Source organism: Hippichthys cyanospilos, chromosome 6 (genome assembly GCF_059441005.1).
Source record: "Hippichthys cyanospilos isolate Australia breed blue-spotted pipefish chromosome 6, RoL_Hcya_1.0, whole genome shotgun sequence".
Classification (NCBI taxonomy): domain Eukaryota; kingdom Metazoa; phylum Chordata; class Actinopteri; order Syngnathiformes; family Syngnathidae; genus Hippichthys; species Hippichthys cyanospilos.
This window is the reverse complement of record NC_142374.1, coordinates 1,077,501-1,093,410: the sequence shown is the minus strand read 5'-3', so window position 1 is coordinate 1,093,410 and position 15,910 is coordinate 1,077,501. Positions and strand designations below refer to the sequence as shown.

The 15,910-nt window shown below is 39.8% G+C and overlaps 1 protein-coding gene across 3 annotated transcripts in view; it reads left to right on the top strand.

The window, feature by feature from the left end:
• znf276 (zinc finger protein 276) overlaps window positions 1-15,910 on the top strand; it is a 71,580-nt gene that overhangs the window by 49,468 nt on the left and 6,202 nt on the right. For all 3 annotated transcript variants that reach the window (XM_088416548.1, XM_088416546.1, XM_088416549.1), the window contains one exon: window positions 10,661-10,778. In XM_088416548.1, coding sequence (XP_088272674.1) covers window positions 10,661-10,778 — 118 coding nt within the window. The remainder of the gene's footprint in view (window positions 1-10,660; window positions 10,779-15,910) is intronic.

The window sequence follows — 15,910 nt, the reverse complement described above, 5'->3', positions numbered from 1 at the left end:
AACAAATGCTAAAACATGTAAAAACCATACAAACCATGCTAAAAGCAAGTAAAACTAGAGCTGCAAGCAGCTATAAAGGGCCCTCGCAGACCTGTGCACGTTGGGGTATGAACAGGTCGGGGTATGAACAAGGACTATGAATGATGAAAAAGTAGTTGTAGATGACTTCAGTGCAGGACTCTTACCAAATATGTAAAAAGGTGGGACAATGTGGGTGGAGTTACTGCAGCTTTTATTGTTCCAATTTTGTGACTTTCAATGCCATATAGGCCACACCCACTGTCAAAACATCGTACTGATTTGTGGAGGGCATAAGGCATGGCCACTGGCTTTTCAGAAAACATTTAAGGGATATCACTTCAAGGGGCTCAGCAGAGTACATAAAAACATTAAGGATTTGCTATATTTTTTGCTGCCACTAGGTGGCGCTCGTACTATGATAAAAAATAGGCTTGTAGGTGTGTTTCACATTGGACTCCCATCCCATTTATGAAGTTTTAAAAATATCAGATCGTCTAGGTCCAATTACAGCAACTTTTACCGTTTTCGCGAGACATTGGATTTTGAGTTGGCATAGAGGCCACGCCTTTTTATGAAAAGTCATAAAAGTTGAGAACCTTAATGTTCCAATTGAAGCTCCGCCCCGATCTTTTATGTCAAGAGATCTTCACGATATTTGGACTATGTGTGCCCCTCAGTTGGATAATGATTCATGCCAAAGTTGAAGGTAATGGGGGTGAATGGTTTAAGAGAAAAGGTACTAGTTTGAGACCAGATAGTGTCTAAGAAGGGGACAAAACTGAACATTAAAAAAATTCATAACAATTTTTCTGTACATCCTAGCACATCACTTCTATTCACTTTTTTGTAGGTCTTACAGTCCTTCATTTGCCTACAAAGTTTCATAGCTGTAGGTCAAACCAAACAGGATTGACTGTAATCTTTCGACTCATGACATTTTTTGCAGCCACTAGGTGGCGCTAGCTTCAAACTGGAATATATTTTTGTCGATATGTTCAGGAGAATATTTTCATCCAATGTGTGAAATTGTGAGAAGATCAGATCATCTGGGTCAAATTACAGCAACTTTTACTGGACAGATAAAGCTTCGGAATGAAAATGGTCGTAGAGGCCACACCCATTATCGAAACTTCGTAAAATTTGGCGGAGGTCAGCAAGGCTGTCTAGAGGCTTTTCAGACTTAATTTCAGCGATATTACTTCAAAGGGCTCAGCTAAACACATAAAAACGTTTAAAAAATGCTATATTTTTGGCTGCCACTAGGTGGCGCTCGCACTATAACAAAAAATACGTTGATAGGTGTATTCCGCATTGGAAACCCATCAAATATATGAAGTTTAGAAAAGATAAGACCATCTGGAACCAATCACAGCAACTTTGTTCGTTTTGGCGAGACATCAGACTGACATTTTTGTTTGCCACTAGGTGGCCTTATAAGCAATTTTTTTTAAACACTTGTGTTAAGGGCTTGAGTCTCCATGTGTCTGTGAAGTTTCAGATTTTTCCAAGCTTGTAAAGCTGAGTTATAAAGGTTTGTTTCACATGTGGCAAAGTAAACATCAAAGGCATAATATGAAGCCCCGCCCCCAACATATTTGATGGCGGATCTTCACGAAAATTTGAACACTTGTGCCTCTCAGTCAGATAAAACACCACAGCAAATTTGAAGTCAATTGGGTCAAGCGTATAGGAGAAAAAAGGAACAGTTCCGGACCTGCAAATGAGCAAAAACGGGCCAAAAGTGCACATTCAAAAATTCATAACGCTCTTTCTGTACATCTGAGCATATGGCTCGCGCTGACTTTTTTGTAGGGCTCGAGGTCCTACATAAGGCTACAAATTTTTGTAGCTCTAGGTCAAATGAGCCGGGAGTGAGAGGCTATTTTTCACTCATAAGGCCATTTTGGGGCCAATTACAGCCACTTTTTTCGTTTTGGCGAGTCATCTGACTTTGAAGTGGCGTGCAGACCACGCCCATTATCGAAAAGTCATAAAATTTTAAAACCTTAATATTCCATGTCTTAATGGTGTTCTGACCAATTTTCTGTTATTTTACTCAGACTGAGCACAATACATGTAAGTGTAAAAAATGACATTTTAATCAACCACTAGGCGGCGCTAGTAGGTATTTAAAAAAACTTTTTTTAAAGGTGTTAAAGACATAAGTTTCCATCTGTCTATGAAGTTTTAGATTTTTTTAAGCTAGTACATCAAAGTTATTAAGGTTTATGTCTCTCTTGGCGAAGGAAAAATTGAACACATAATTTGAAGCCACGCCCCTATCATATACGTCAGCGGATCTGCACCAAATTTTGCCCACTTGTGCCCCTATGTCTAATTATATACCACAGCAAATTTGAAGGCGATTGAGTAAAGCGTTTAGGAGAAACAAGGAGCAGTTTGGGACCTGCAAACGTGCAAAAATGGGCCAAAAATGCACATTCAAAAATTCATAACTCTTTTTCTGTACATCTGAGCACATGGCTCACGCTGACTTTTTTGTAGGTCTCTAGGTCCTACATATGCCAAAAAATTTTCGTAGCTCTAGGTCAAACGGGCCGGGACCAGGTGCACTTTTTCGACCTTAGGTGGCGCTGTAGAGCCATTTTTTTTGCATTGTTTTGGGAAACACAAAAATATCAAATTTTTCACCGGGCCCGACAAATGTGCAAATTTTGGTGACTTTTCGTGCATGTTTAGGCCCTCAAAAATGGAAAAGCGCTGCACAGTAAATAATAACAATAATAATAATAATAATAATAATAATAATAATCCGGAGAAAAACAAGAGGGCTCTCGCAGCGGTAGCTGCTCGGGCCCTAATAATCCGGAGAAAAACAAGAGGGCTCTCGCAGCGGTAGCTGCTCGGGCCCTAATAATAATAATAATAATAATAATCATAATAATCCGGAGAAAAACAAGAGGGCTCTCGCAGCGGTAGCTGCTCGGGCCCTAACTAGAGCTGCAAGCAGCTATAACGGGCCCTCGCAGACATGAGCACGTTAAAGGATGAACAGTTCTGAGGTATGGACCAATTTGGGTATGAATGTATTTGTGCATATGCAGGCGAACTGTAGAGGTCAATGTTCTAGAAAAGGTAACATTTTTATTGTCTGTGGTGATTCTGAGGTGATTCTAGCACTACGATGGAATATATGTTTGTTGATGTCTGAAGGAATTGACTTTCAATCAACGTGTGAAGTCGTGAAAAGATGAGATCATCTGGGACAAACTGCATCAGCATTTACTGTTACGATAAATGGATGAGCACTGCTGAATAGGCCACGGCCATGATCAAGACATCGTAATATTTGATGGAAGAAATTAAGCGTTTCTGAAGGCCTGTCTGAAAAAACTTCAGTGATATTACTTTGACAGGCTCAACAAGGTACCTATAAATGAAAATGTAATTTCTTGCTGCCACCAGGTGGCGCCCGCACTACGAGCAAAAAAAGTGTGTTTGGCATTGTACTCCCAAAATGAAATTTAAAGAAGATCATCTTGGTCCAATTACATTAAGTTTTACCGGTCTGGCTAGACATCGGACTTTGAGGCGATGTAAAGGCCAGGCCCAAATTTGAAGTAATGAAACTTGAGACTTGAAACTTGAGTTCGCTTTGTCTCAATATTCTCCTGACTAATTTTCTGTGAATTTGCTGAAAGCAGCAAAGCAGAGAACATGAAACTGTAAAAACTATCTCTTTTGTCAGGCACCAGGTGTCGCTATTGGTACCATTAAATTGCTCAAACAGGATTAGCACAGTGCAAAAACGGAAATATTAAGCTTTTTAACACTGGTGGCATAGGAAATATGATTCAAGTATTTTGAAGCCCCGCCCCCATCATATAGGTTAGCCGACCTTGATGAAATTTTGCCCAATGGTGCCACTCTGTCAGGTAATGGAGCACCTCAAATGTGAAGTTGATCGGGTCAAGGGTTTTGGTTCCGAAAAATGTACAAAATCGGGCCAAATGCTACATTCAACAATTGATAACTCTGGTTCTGTACATCCTAACACATGGCGCTCTTTGATGTTTTTGTAGGTCTTGAGATCTTACATATACATATAAAATTTCGTAGCTCTAGGTCAAACGGGTAAGAACTGACTCTCGTTTTATGATCACTTGGGCTCAATTACAGTAAGTTTAGATGACTTGAGTAAACTCCGAATTTGGGGTTGCATACAGACCACCCACTTTATCACAAAGTCATAAAATTTGGATACCTTTAATCTCTAAGTCTCGATGCTATTCGGACAAATCTTCAGTACATTTACTCTGACGGGCTTAGCACAACACATGAAAGTTTAAAAATTGACATTTTTGTCTGTAACTAGGTGGCGCTGTAAATAATTTTAAAATTTATCATGCGGATTTTTTAAGGACATAACTAATAAATTTTCCGTAAAGTGTCAGATTTTTTTAAGCTTGCACATTGGAGGTATTAAGGTTTTTGTTGCTCTTGGCGAAGGAAATTTGACACAAATAATTTAAAGCCCCGCCTCCATCATATATGTTGGCCGATCTTCACGAAATTTCACCCAAACGTGGCCCTAAGCGTGATTATGGAACACGCCAAATTTAAAGTTGATCGGCTTAATTGTTTAGGAGCTATTAAGAAGAATTTGCTACCTGCAAACATCCAAAAATGGTCCAAAAAGGCACATAAAAAAATTCATAGCTCTGGTTCTGTACATCCTAGCATATGGTGTTCTGTAACTTTTTTGTAGGTCTTGAGGTACTATATATGCCTAAAAAATTTCAAAGTTCTAGGTGAAACTGGCCGTGACCCCGGAGAAGTGTTCGACTCTAGGTGGCGCTAAAAATCAATTTTTTAGATTTTATGTATGAACACACCAAAATACCTAATTTTACAGCAGGCCCGATGAGTGTGCAAATTTTGGTGACTTTTCGTGCATGTTTAGGCCCTCACATTTGCGATTTACTTTGGAGAATAATAATAATAATAATAATAATCTGGGGAGGAACAATAGGGACCTCGCAGTGGTCACTGCTCAGGCCCTAATAATAATAATAATAATAATAATAATCTGGGGAGGAACAATAGGGACCTCGCAGTGGTCACTGCTCGGGCCCTAATAATAATAATAATAATCCGGAGAAAAACAAGAGTGCTCTCGCAGCGGTAGCTGCTCGGGCCCTAATAATAATAATAATAATAATAATAATAATCCGGAGAAAAACAAGAGGGCTCTCGCAGCGGTAGCTGCTCGGGCCCTAATAATAATAATAATAATCCGGAAAAAAAACAAGAGGGCTCTCGCAGCGGTAGCTGCTCGGGCCCTAATAATAATAATAATAATAATACGGAGAAAAACAAGAGGGCTCTCGCAGCGGTAGCTGCTCGGGCCCTAATAATCCGGAGAAAAATAAGAGGGCTCTCGCAGCGGTAGCTGCTCGGGCCCTAATAATAATCCGGAGAAAAACAAGAGGGCTCTCGCAGCGATAGCTGCTCAGGCCCTAATAATAATAATCCGGAGAAAAACAAGAGGGCTCTCGCAGCGGTAGCTGCTCGGGCCCTAATAATCCAGAGAAAAACGAGGGCTCTTGCAGCGGTAGCTGCTCGGGCCCTAATAATAATAATAATAATCCGGAGAAAAACAAGAGGGCTCTCGCAGCGGTAGCTGCTCGGGCCCTAATAATAATAATAATAATTTGGAGAAAAACAAGAGGGCTCTCGCAGCGGTAGCTGCTCGGGCCCTAATAATCCGGAGAAAAACAAGAAGGCTCTCACAGCGATAGCTGCTCGGGCCCTAATAATAATAATCCGGAGAAAAACAAGAGGGCTCTCGCAGCGGTAGCTGCTCGGGCCCTAATAATCCGGAGAAAAACGAGGGCTCTTGCAGCGGTAGCTGCTCGGGCCCTAATAATCCGGAGAAAAACAAGAGGGCTCTCGCAGCGGTAGCTGCTCGGGCCCTAATAATAATAATAATCTGGGGAGGAACAATACGGACCTTGCAGTGGTCACTGCTCGAGCCCTAATAATAAAAATAATAATAATCTGGGGAGGAACAATAGGGACCTCGCAGTGGTCTCTGCTCGGGCCCTAATAATCCGGAGAAAAACAAGAGGGCTCTCGCAGCGGTAGCTGCTCGGGCCCTAATACTAATAATAATAATAATCCAGAGAAAAACAAGAGGGTTCTCGCAGTGGTAGCTGCTCGGGCCCTAATAATAATAATCCAGAGAAAAACAAGAGGGTTCTCGCAGCGGTAGCGGCTCGGGCCCTAATAATAATAATCCGAAGAAAAACAAGAGGGCTCTCGCAGCGGTAGCTGCTCGGGCCCTAATAATAATAACTAGAGCTGCAAGCAGCTATAAAGGGCCCTCGCAGACCTGTGGACGTTGGGGTATGAACAGGTCGGGGTATGAACAAAGGAGTATGAACGATGAAAAATTAGTTGTGGATGACTTCAGTGCAGAACTCTTACCAAATATGTAAAATTTAGACAGGGTGGGACAATGTGGGTTGAGTTACTGCAGCTTATATCATTACAATTTTGTGACTTTCAATGCCGTATAGGCCACACCCACTGTCGAAACATCATACTGATTTTTGGAGGGCACAAGGCATGGCCACTGGCTTTTCAGAAAACATTTAAGGGATATCACTTCAAGGAGATCAGCAGAGTACATAATAACATTAAGGATTTGCTATTTTGCTACCACTAGGTGGCGCTCGTACTATGAAAAAAAATAGGCTTGTAGGTGTGTTTCACATTGGACTCCCATCCCATATATGAAGTTTTAAAAGTATCAGATCGTCTAGGTCCAATTACAGCAACTTTTACCGTTTTGGCGAGACATCGGACTTTGAGTTGGCATAGAGGCCACGCCCTTTATTGAAAATTCATAAAAGTTGAGAAGCTTCATGTTCCAATGTGTCATAGCTTTTCTGACCATTTTTCAGTTCATTTAGTTAAACAGGCATTGCACAGTACATAAAAGTATAAAAATGAGATTTTTGTCCGCCACTGGGTGGCGCTGTATATGATTTGAAAGTTTATCACATAGCTGTATTAGGGCATGACTTTTAAAGTCCCAGTTAAGTTTCAGATGGTTTGAAGCTGTCACAGCTGAGTTATTCAGGTTTTTGTCACTCTTGGCGAAGGAAATATGAAACATAATTTGAAACTCCACCCCCAATTTATATGTCATGAGATCTTCACGATATTTGGACTATGTGTGCCCCTCTGTCGGATAATGACCCATGCCAAAGTTGAAGGTAATGGGGTGAACTGTTTGACAAAAAGGCACTAGTTTGAGACCAGCTAATGTCTAAGAATGGGGCAAAACTGCACTTTAAAAAAATTCACAACAATTTTTCTGTACATCTTAGCACATCACTCCTTTTTTGTAGGTCTTACAGTCCTCCATTTGCCTAAGAAGTTTCATAGCTGTCGGTCAAACCAAACAGGATTGACTGTAATCTTTCGACTGACATTTTTAGCAGCCACTAGGTGGCGCTAGCTTTAAACTGAAATATATGTTTATCGATGTGTTCAGGAGAATATTTTCATCCAATGTGTGAAATTGTGAGAAGATCAGATAGTTTAGGTCAAATTACAGCAGCTTTTACTGGACCGATAAAGCTTTGGAATGAAAATGGAAGTAGAGGCCACGCCCATTATCGAAACTTCGTCAAATTTGGTGGAGGTCAGCAGGGCTGTCTAGGTATACCCCATATCATTGTGTGAACGTTACCCCAATGGGGTGGTCATATTGGCCAAAATATTAAGCAGACCATTAATGCTATCTTCCTCCCTGGTTGTCTTCTTTTCCCTCCTTGATTCTTTGTTTCCTTGCTGCCTTGTGGAAGTGTAGCAAAAAACGGCTTGAAATGGAAAATCAATTTTTGATTTTAAAGATCTGTGTGCATCAAACAGAATATGCATCAAACAGAATAATTCCGCTTTATAAAATCTTGAGAAACATATTGAATCTGTCAATGCATCATATACTTTTGAACCGAGCTCCCACCATATCGAATCAAATGGTAATCTCGCTGAGTCAAACAGAATCTAATTGTTTTAGCTTTTAAATCGGTCTGTCATTAAATCATTTCGCACCACGCATATTGAAAACCGTATTAAATATTCTATTGTTCGGAGATGCAGGCGCCGACTCCTGCATTGCGTCCGAGTGTTATTGCGTCCTGATGTCTTTGTTCCCTGGTTTCCTTCCTTCTATTTTTCATTACTAGCTTCCTTGATTCCTTACCTTCTTGTTTGCTTGGTTCCTCATTTTCTTGTTTCCCTCTTCCCTGGTTTCCTTGCTTCCTTCTATCCTTGTTTTTGAATTATTTTTCAGTCATTTAAATTTGCGTCTTTTTTTCCCCACTTGTTCTTATTCTGTTCCAACATTTAACTTTCGCGCTTATTCCTACCACATTTTTTTAAAAATCCTAAAAGAAAGCCACATTTTTTTCCCTCATTTGATCCTGTTTTTCTATATATTTTGACCATTTTACCTTCAACATGTTCCGCTCATTCCACGTCACAATATATTTGTGACATTCAATATCAGTCCACGTTTGATGTTATTCTAAATCATTCCAAGATTTTTCATTCAGCCTTCACATGCAATTTCTCCAGAAATTGTGTTCTCTGTAGTGTGAAAAATGTATTTACTTTGTTTTTTTTTTTTTTTTTTTTTTTTTTTTTTTTTGGCGAGCTGGCCCAGGTTCACTCTATTTGCTTCAGTGAGATCAGAGATTGTGTGATTTAGGAAGTCTAAGTAAGTACAAATGTGTCTTTATTTGGGCATTTTGGTGTGATACAATCAAAATACAGTGGGCCCCCGGGTTACGAACTTAATCCGTTCAGCGGCTACGCTCGTATCTCGAATTGCTCGTATTGCGGGCAATCCAGACCCATGTTAATTCGTGAATGCGTGCAACGCGCGCAGAAGCCTTAGGTAAAATCATCACGCCGTATACATATATTAATATTAAGTGACATAATCTACTGTACAGTTGCATTAAATAACAAATATAAAGGAAAAATGACTTTTACATTTGGAAAGACGTGACTTGTGCTGAGATAAGCAGAGATGAGCAGAGATGAATGCTCAAAGTCAATACGGTAAATCAGATATGCTATTGGTCTTACCGTGTCAAAGTAACTTTTTCAGTCAGGGTTTTCTCTACTTCCTTCCATCCCAACCAGCTGTGCCATCAAGCTAGATAAAGGCGTTCGGCCAATAGCATATCGGCACTTCTGTGATTGACGTGTGACGCCGGCCAATAGCATCTCCGTGAGTGAGACCAGGTGACCTTAATCGACCAATAGCATATTGGCGTCTCCTTGACTGACTGATAATTATTCGCCCTTTTTTTTTAAACGGTTGGAATGTATTGACATCTTATTGATTAAAACACATTTAAACCTGTGACGATTTTTTGTCCTGCAATCGGCACACTTAATTTCATGTCAGCTGTTTTTCCCGACGTAAATTGAGCTGGGTGGAGGCGGAGGGGAGGTTGTACGAGTTGTATTTACTAGGCACCACACTTATGGCTTGTTCGAGCGTCAGTTCACCATTGGTTACAATTCACAGAATTGCATAAATGGCGCTGTCCCAAAGCATGTCGGGAGGTCGCCGACTAACATGACATGCAGTTTTGTCAAGCAACCATTATATGGCACTGTAATACCAGCCGTAACAGGGTGCAGAGATTAACCTCTTGAGTTAATACGGCAACGCATATAGGCTATTGCTCTTACAGTGTTACAGTAACTCTTTCAGTCATGGTGCAAATCACGGAGATACTAAAACATCATCCTCTTATTTCTTCCTTTACCGCTGCTAGTAATTTTAGAAGCTATGTCTAACAGATAAAGTTTGCAAAGTCTTCAAAACATTCCGTTTTTCACTCATTTTGTCTACTTCCTTCCATCCTGTCCCATCAAGCTAGATAAAGGCGTTTGGCCAATAGCATATCGGCATTTCTGTGATTGACGTGTGACGCCGGCCAATAGCATCTCCGTGAGTGAGACCGGGTGACCTTAATCGACCAATAGCATATTGGCGTCTCCTTGACTGACTGATAATTATTCGCACTTTTCTTTAAACGGTTGGAATGTATTGACAATTAATTAAAAAAAAACACATTTAAACCAATGACAATTCTTTGTCCTGCAATCGGCACATTTAATTTCATGTCAGCTGTTTTTCCCTTTAGCTGTACAAACACTACACTTAAATGGTAATATATTTAGACACCGTGAGTGAGACAGTCAGTGTGTGATTGTAAGACCAATAGCGTTCACGTTACCGCCATAAGTATCTGTTAATGACTGTAGATGACGCATCTGCTGAATATGTTGACGCAGTTAGGCGAGAATATTTCTACATACTCAATGGCTGGTTTGTCGGAATGCTCGCAAGACGAGAGGTTTGCTCGTAAGCGGAGGACAAAAATCTCCCTGATCCACGCTCGTAAGGCGAATTGTTCGCAAATCAGGGTGCTCGTAAGCCGGGGGCTGACTGTACATCGATACATGTCTACAACAAACAACTCTGCTAACAGTTGAGAGGGACACTTATGAAACATCAGAGATAGTGTTTGAAATTTATATTAAACTAAGTCCCTGTTTTCACCTTGCCCTTGTTCTCCAGAAACATATAAAAGAGCACCATGAAGAGGTAAGAGAGCGCCCCTGTCCCCATCCTGGATGTAGCAAGGTCTTCACCATCGACCGCTATTTACAACGACATGTGAAGCTGATTCACACAGGTAGGTTTGATGTTGTCAATTAAAAGTTTGGTCTTGATCTTCAAAAGTCTGTACATTGGACAATCAGAATAGGAAAAAAAAAAGGTAGTTCTGGTAATTAACTATTTGTGCAGTGAGCATTAAAAATCAAAGGATTGGTGTAGGTTTTCTCAAAACTTTTCGAACTCCTACCTGTGGGACCTTACATGTTTCCGTATACACTGTGCAAAGTGATGTGAAAAGGTGAGAAGTATTCAAAATTTCTGGAGAGGTCCAGGAGAATCCTTCTTTGTAAGAACATGTTGAATAGATCTTCAAAACCATTAATCAGAAATATGTTGAGAGAAAAATCAAGCACACTTAAACAGTATGATTGTATGATAAAAATAAATTATATATTTTTCAAAATGTTATATAAGAAATTATTGACAACTCTCATGAATTTTGTGTTTTTGACGACTGATAACCCCCACATCCATTTGTTATCTGACCGCTGAAGGAATCTAGAAAAAGCTTCTTGTCTTAAACTAGTTCCTAGCGTGTTCATTTTTGTTGAAAGATCGCCCATACCACAACATAGTGAAACAATTGATCTAATCCAGACAGAGTGGGAAAGTAAACGAGGCCTCGGGCCAGTCCTGCAGGTCGGAGCAGAAAATGGCAACGTTTCACCTTCAGCATTCAGTTCTTATACCCTTTTGGGGCATCTAGTCCCACTGTGGAATGCAAGTGTGTGTGTGTGTGTGTGTGTGTGTGTGTGTGTGTGTGTGTGTGTGCACGTGCGTGCGTGCGTGTGTGCATGCGTGGGGGTCTGTTTGTGTGGGGATGGTGTTGTGCAGGCGTGGGTGTTTGTTTGTGTGGGGATGGCGTCTTCAAAAGTCTTTGTTCTTTGAAGCGGGAGGAGGTCTGTCCACCATAAACCCTGGCAGATATCATCTCTTGAAGGCCACACCTAGCCTTTTGTTCCTGGTGGAATGTTGTCTTGGGGAATGCTATCGGTTCCTTTTGGAGGTGCCGACTTGTCTTTATTTCCCCTGGGCCAGGACCATATCTGCTTTATACTGACATTACGTCGTGTCAATCTTTATTAGAATAACACAGTTCCATGTACACACTATTTTATTGATATATTGAAATTGAAAAATATGAATTTCTTTCACCGCTTATGCCTAAACCTGATAATGGAGCACATCAAATTTAAAGTTGATCGGCTTAATTGTTTAGGAGCTATTAAGAAGAATTTGCTACCTGCAAACATCCAAAAATGGTCCAAAAAGGCACATAAAAAAATGTGTATCTCCGGTTCTGTACATCCTAGCATATGGCGTTCTATAACTTTTTTGTAAGTCTTGAAGTCCTATATATCCTAAAAAAAATTCATTGCTCTAGGTGATGGACCCGAGGTGGCGCTAAAAATCAATTTTTTAGATTTTATGTAAGAAAACACCAAAATACAAAATTTTACAACAGGCCCGATGAGTGTGCAAATTTTGGTGACTTTTCGTGCATGTTTAGGCCGTCAAAAATGCGATTTACTTTGGAGAATAATAATAATAATAACTACAGCTGCAAGCAGCTATAACAGGCCCTCGCAGACATGAGCACGTTGAAGGATGAACAGTTCCGAGGTCTGAACAAATTTGGGTATGAATGTATTCGGCAATATGCAGGCAAACTGTAAAGGTCAATGTTCTAGAAAAGGTAAAATTTTCATTAGTATTTGTCCAACGGGCATAACTGAGTAATTGGAATTGCAAACTTGGTAATATATTTTCTGCCACGAGGTGATTGTAGCACTATGGTGGAATATGTTTGTTGATGTCTGTAGGAATTGACTTTCAATCAACGTGTGAAGTCGTGAGAAGATGAGATCATCTGGGACAAACTACATCAGCATTTACTGTTACGATAAATGGTCATAATGAGCACTGTTGAATAAGCCACGGCCATTATCAAAACATCGTAATATTTGGTGGAAGAAATTAAGTGTGTCTGAAGGCCTTTCTTAAAAAACTTCAGTGATATTACTTGGGACAAACTACATCAGCATTTACTGTTACGATAAATGGTCATAATGAGCACTGTTGAATAGGCCACGGCCATTATCAAAACATCGTAATATTTGGTGGAAGAAATTAAGCGTGTCTGAAGGCCTGTCTGAAAAAACTTCAGTGATATTACTTTGACAGGCTCAACAAGGTACCTATAAATGACAATGTAATTTAAAGTTGATGGTGTCAACAGTTTAATAGAAGGTGGCAGCAGTGTAAGACTTACAAAAGGCCATAAATGCATCAAATATGCAAATTCAAAAATCCATAACTCTTTTTCTCTACATCCTAGCGTATGGCTGTCTTTGATTGTTATTTAGGTCTTTGGGTCCAGCATATGCTTACAAATGTTGGTAGCTGTCAGGCGATCCGACTGGGTTTGGCTGCAATCCTCCGACTGTAATGACATTTTTTGCTACCACCAGGTGGCGCTCGCAGGATGACAAAAAACTGGTTACTAGGTGTGTTTTACATTGAACTCCCATCAACTATATGAAATTTAGAAAAGATGAGACTATCTGGGTTCAATTACAGAAACTTTTTGGTATTTGCGAGACATCGAACTTTGAGACAACATAATGGCAAAAACTTGTAAAATTGGAGAACCTTCATGTTTCATGCCTCAACGCTATTCTGGCCTATTTTCATTTAATTTGCTCAAACAAGAATTGCACAGCGCAAAAATTGAAATACTAAGGTTTTTGTCATTGGTGTCAAAGGAAATTTGAATCATGTATTTTGAAGCCCCGCCCCCATCATATATGTTAGCCAATCTTGACGAAATTTTGCCCAGTTGTGCCACTCTGTCAGATAATGGAGCACGTCAAATGTGAAGTTGATCGGGTCAAGGGTTTTGGTACCGAAAAATGTACAAAATCGGGCCAAAAGCTACATTCAACAATTCATAACTCTGGTTCTGTACATCCTAACATATGGCGCTCTATCATGTTTTTGTAGGTCTTGAGATATTAGATATGCATAAAAAATTTCGTAGCTCTAGGTCAAACGGGACGGAACTGGCTGCTGTTTTATTATCACCTGTGCTCAATAACAGTAAGTTTAGCTGATGTGAGCCAACTCTGACTTTGGGGTGGCACATAGATACCTTTAATCTCTAAGTCTCGATGCTATTTGGACAAATTTTTAGTACATTTACTCTTACAGGCTTAGCACAACACATGAAAGTTTAAAAAATGAAAATTTTGCCTGTAACTAGGTGGCGCTATTTTATTTGATAAATAACCATTCAGATATTTTAAAGCCATCACTAGTGTATTTTCCGTAAAGTTTCATATTTTTTAAAGCTTGCACATTGGAGTTATTCGGGTTTGTGTTGCTCATGGCGAATGAAATTTTAGTTTGAAACACCTATTTTGAGGCCCCACCCCCATCATATATTTTAGCCGATCTTCATGAAATTTTGCCCAGGTGTGCCTCTATGTCAGATAATGGGGCACGCCAAATGTGAAGTTGATCGGGTCAAGGGTTTCGGTACCGAAAAATGTAGAAAATTAGGCCAAATGCTACATTCAATAATTGATAACTCTGGTTCTGTACATCCTAACATATGGTGCTCTATAATGTTTTTGTAGTTCTTGAGGTCCTACATATGCATAAAAAATGTCATAGGTCTAGGTCAATTGGGTCGGAAGGGGCTGCCATTTTAAAGATCATATGGGCAAGTTTTGCTGATTTGGTAAAACTCCAACTGAGGTGGCATACAGACCACCCTCTTTATCACAAAGTCGTAAAATTTGAAAACCCATTTTCTCTAAGTCTCGATGCTTTTCGGACAAATTTTCAGTTCATTTACTCTTAGGGTCTTTGCGCAATACATGAAAGTTTAAAAAATGACATTTTTGCCTCTAACTAGGTGGCGCTGTAATTAATTTGAAAATTTATCATGCAGATATTTTAAGGACATAACTCGTAAATTTTCTGTAAAGTTGCAGATTTTTTAAAGCTTGCACATTGGAGTTATTAAGGTTTTTGTTGCTCATGGCGAAGGAAATTTGAAACGCATAATTTAAAGCCCCGCCCCCATCATATATGTTGGCCGATCTTCTTTAAATTTTGCTTAGTTGTTGTCCTATGGCTGATAATGAAGCATGCCAAATATAAAGTTGATCGGGTCAACCGTTTAGGAGCTATTAAGAGGAAATTGGCACCTGCAAACATCCAAAAACAGTCGAAAAATGCAGATAAAAAAAAATCATATCTCTGGTTCTATACATCCTAGCACATGGCGTTCTATAACTTTTTTGTAGGTCTTAAGGTCTTATATATGCCTGAAAAATTTCATAGCTCTAGGTGAAACTGGCCGTTACCCAGGAGACCCAGTGTTCGACTCTAGGTGGCGCTAAAAATCAATTTTTTAGATTTTATGTATGAAAATACCAAATTTTACAGCAGGCCCGATGAGTGTGCACATTTTGGTGACTTTTCATGCATGTTTATGCCCTCAAAAATGCGATTCATTCGGGAGAAGAATAATAACTAGAGCTGCAAGCAGCTATAACGGGCCCTTGCAGACATGAGCACGTTGAAAGATGAACAGTTCGATGTATGAACATATTGGGGTATGAATGTATTCGTGCATATGCAGGCGAACTGTAGAGGTCAATGTTTTATAAAAGGTAACATCTTTATTCGCATTTCTCCAACGGGCTCAATTCAGTAATTGGAATCGCAAACTTGGCCAAATTTGAAGAGTCATGAAACTTGAGATTAATAATGTTCGCTTTGTCTCAATGTTCTCCTGACTAATTTTCAGTGAATTTGCTGAAAGCAGCATAGCACAGAACATGAAAGTGTAAAAACTATCTCTTTTGTCTGGCAACAGGTGTCGCTATTGGTACCGTTGAATTGCTCAAACAGGATTAGCACAGTGCAAAAACTGAAATATTAAGAGTTTTAACACAAGTGGCATAGGAAATATGATTCAAGTATTTTGAAGCCCCGCCCCCATCATAAAGGTTAGCCGATCTGGATGAAATTTTGCCCAATGGCAAAACCTCAAATGTGAAGTTGATCGAGTCAAGGGTTTTGGTCCCGAAAAATCTAAGTCTGGATGCTATCCAGACAAATCTTCAGTACATTTAC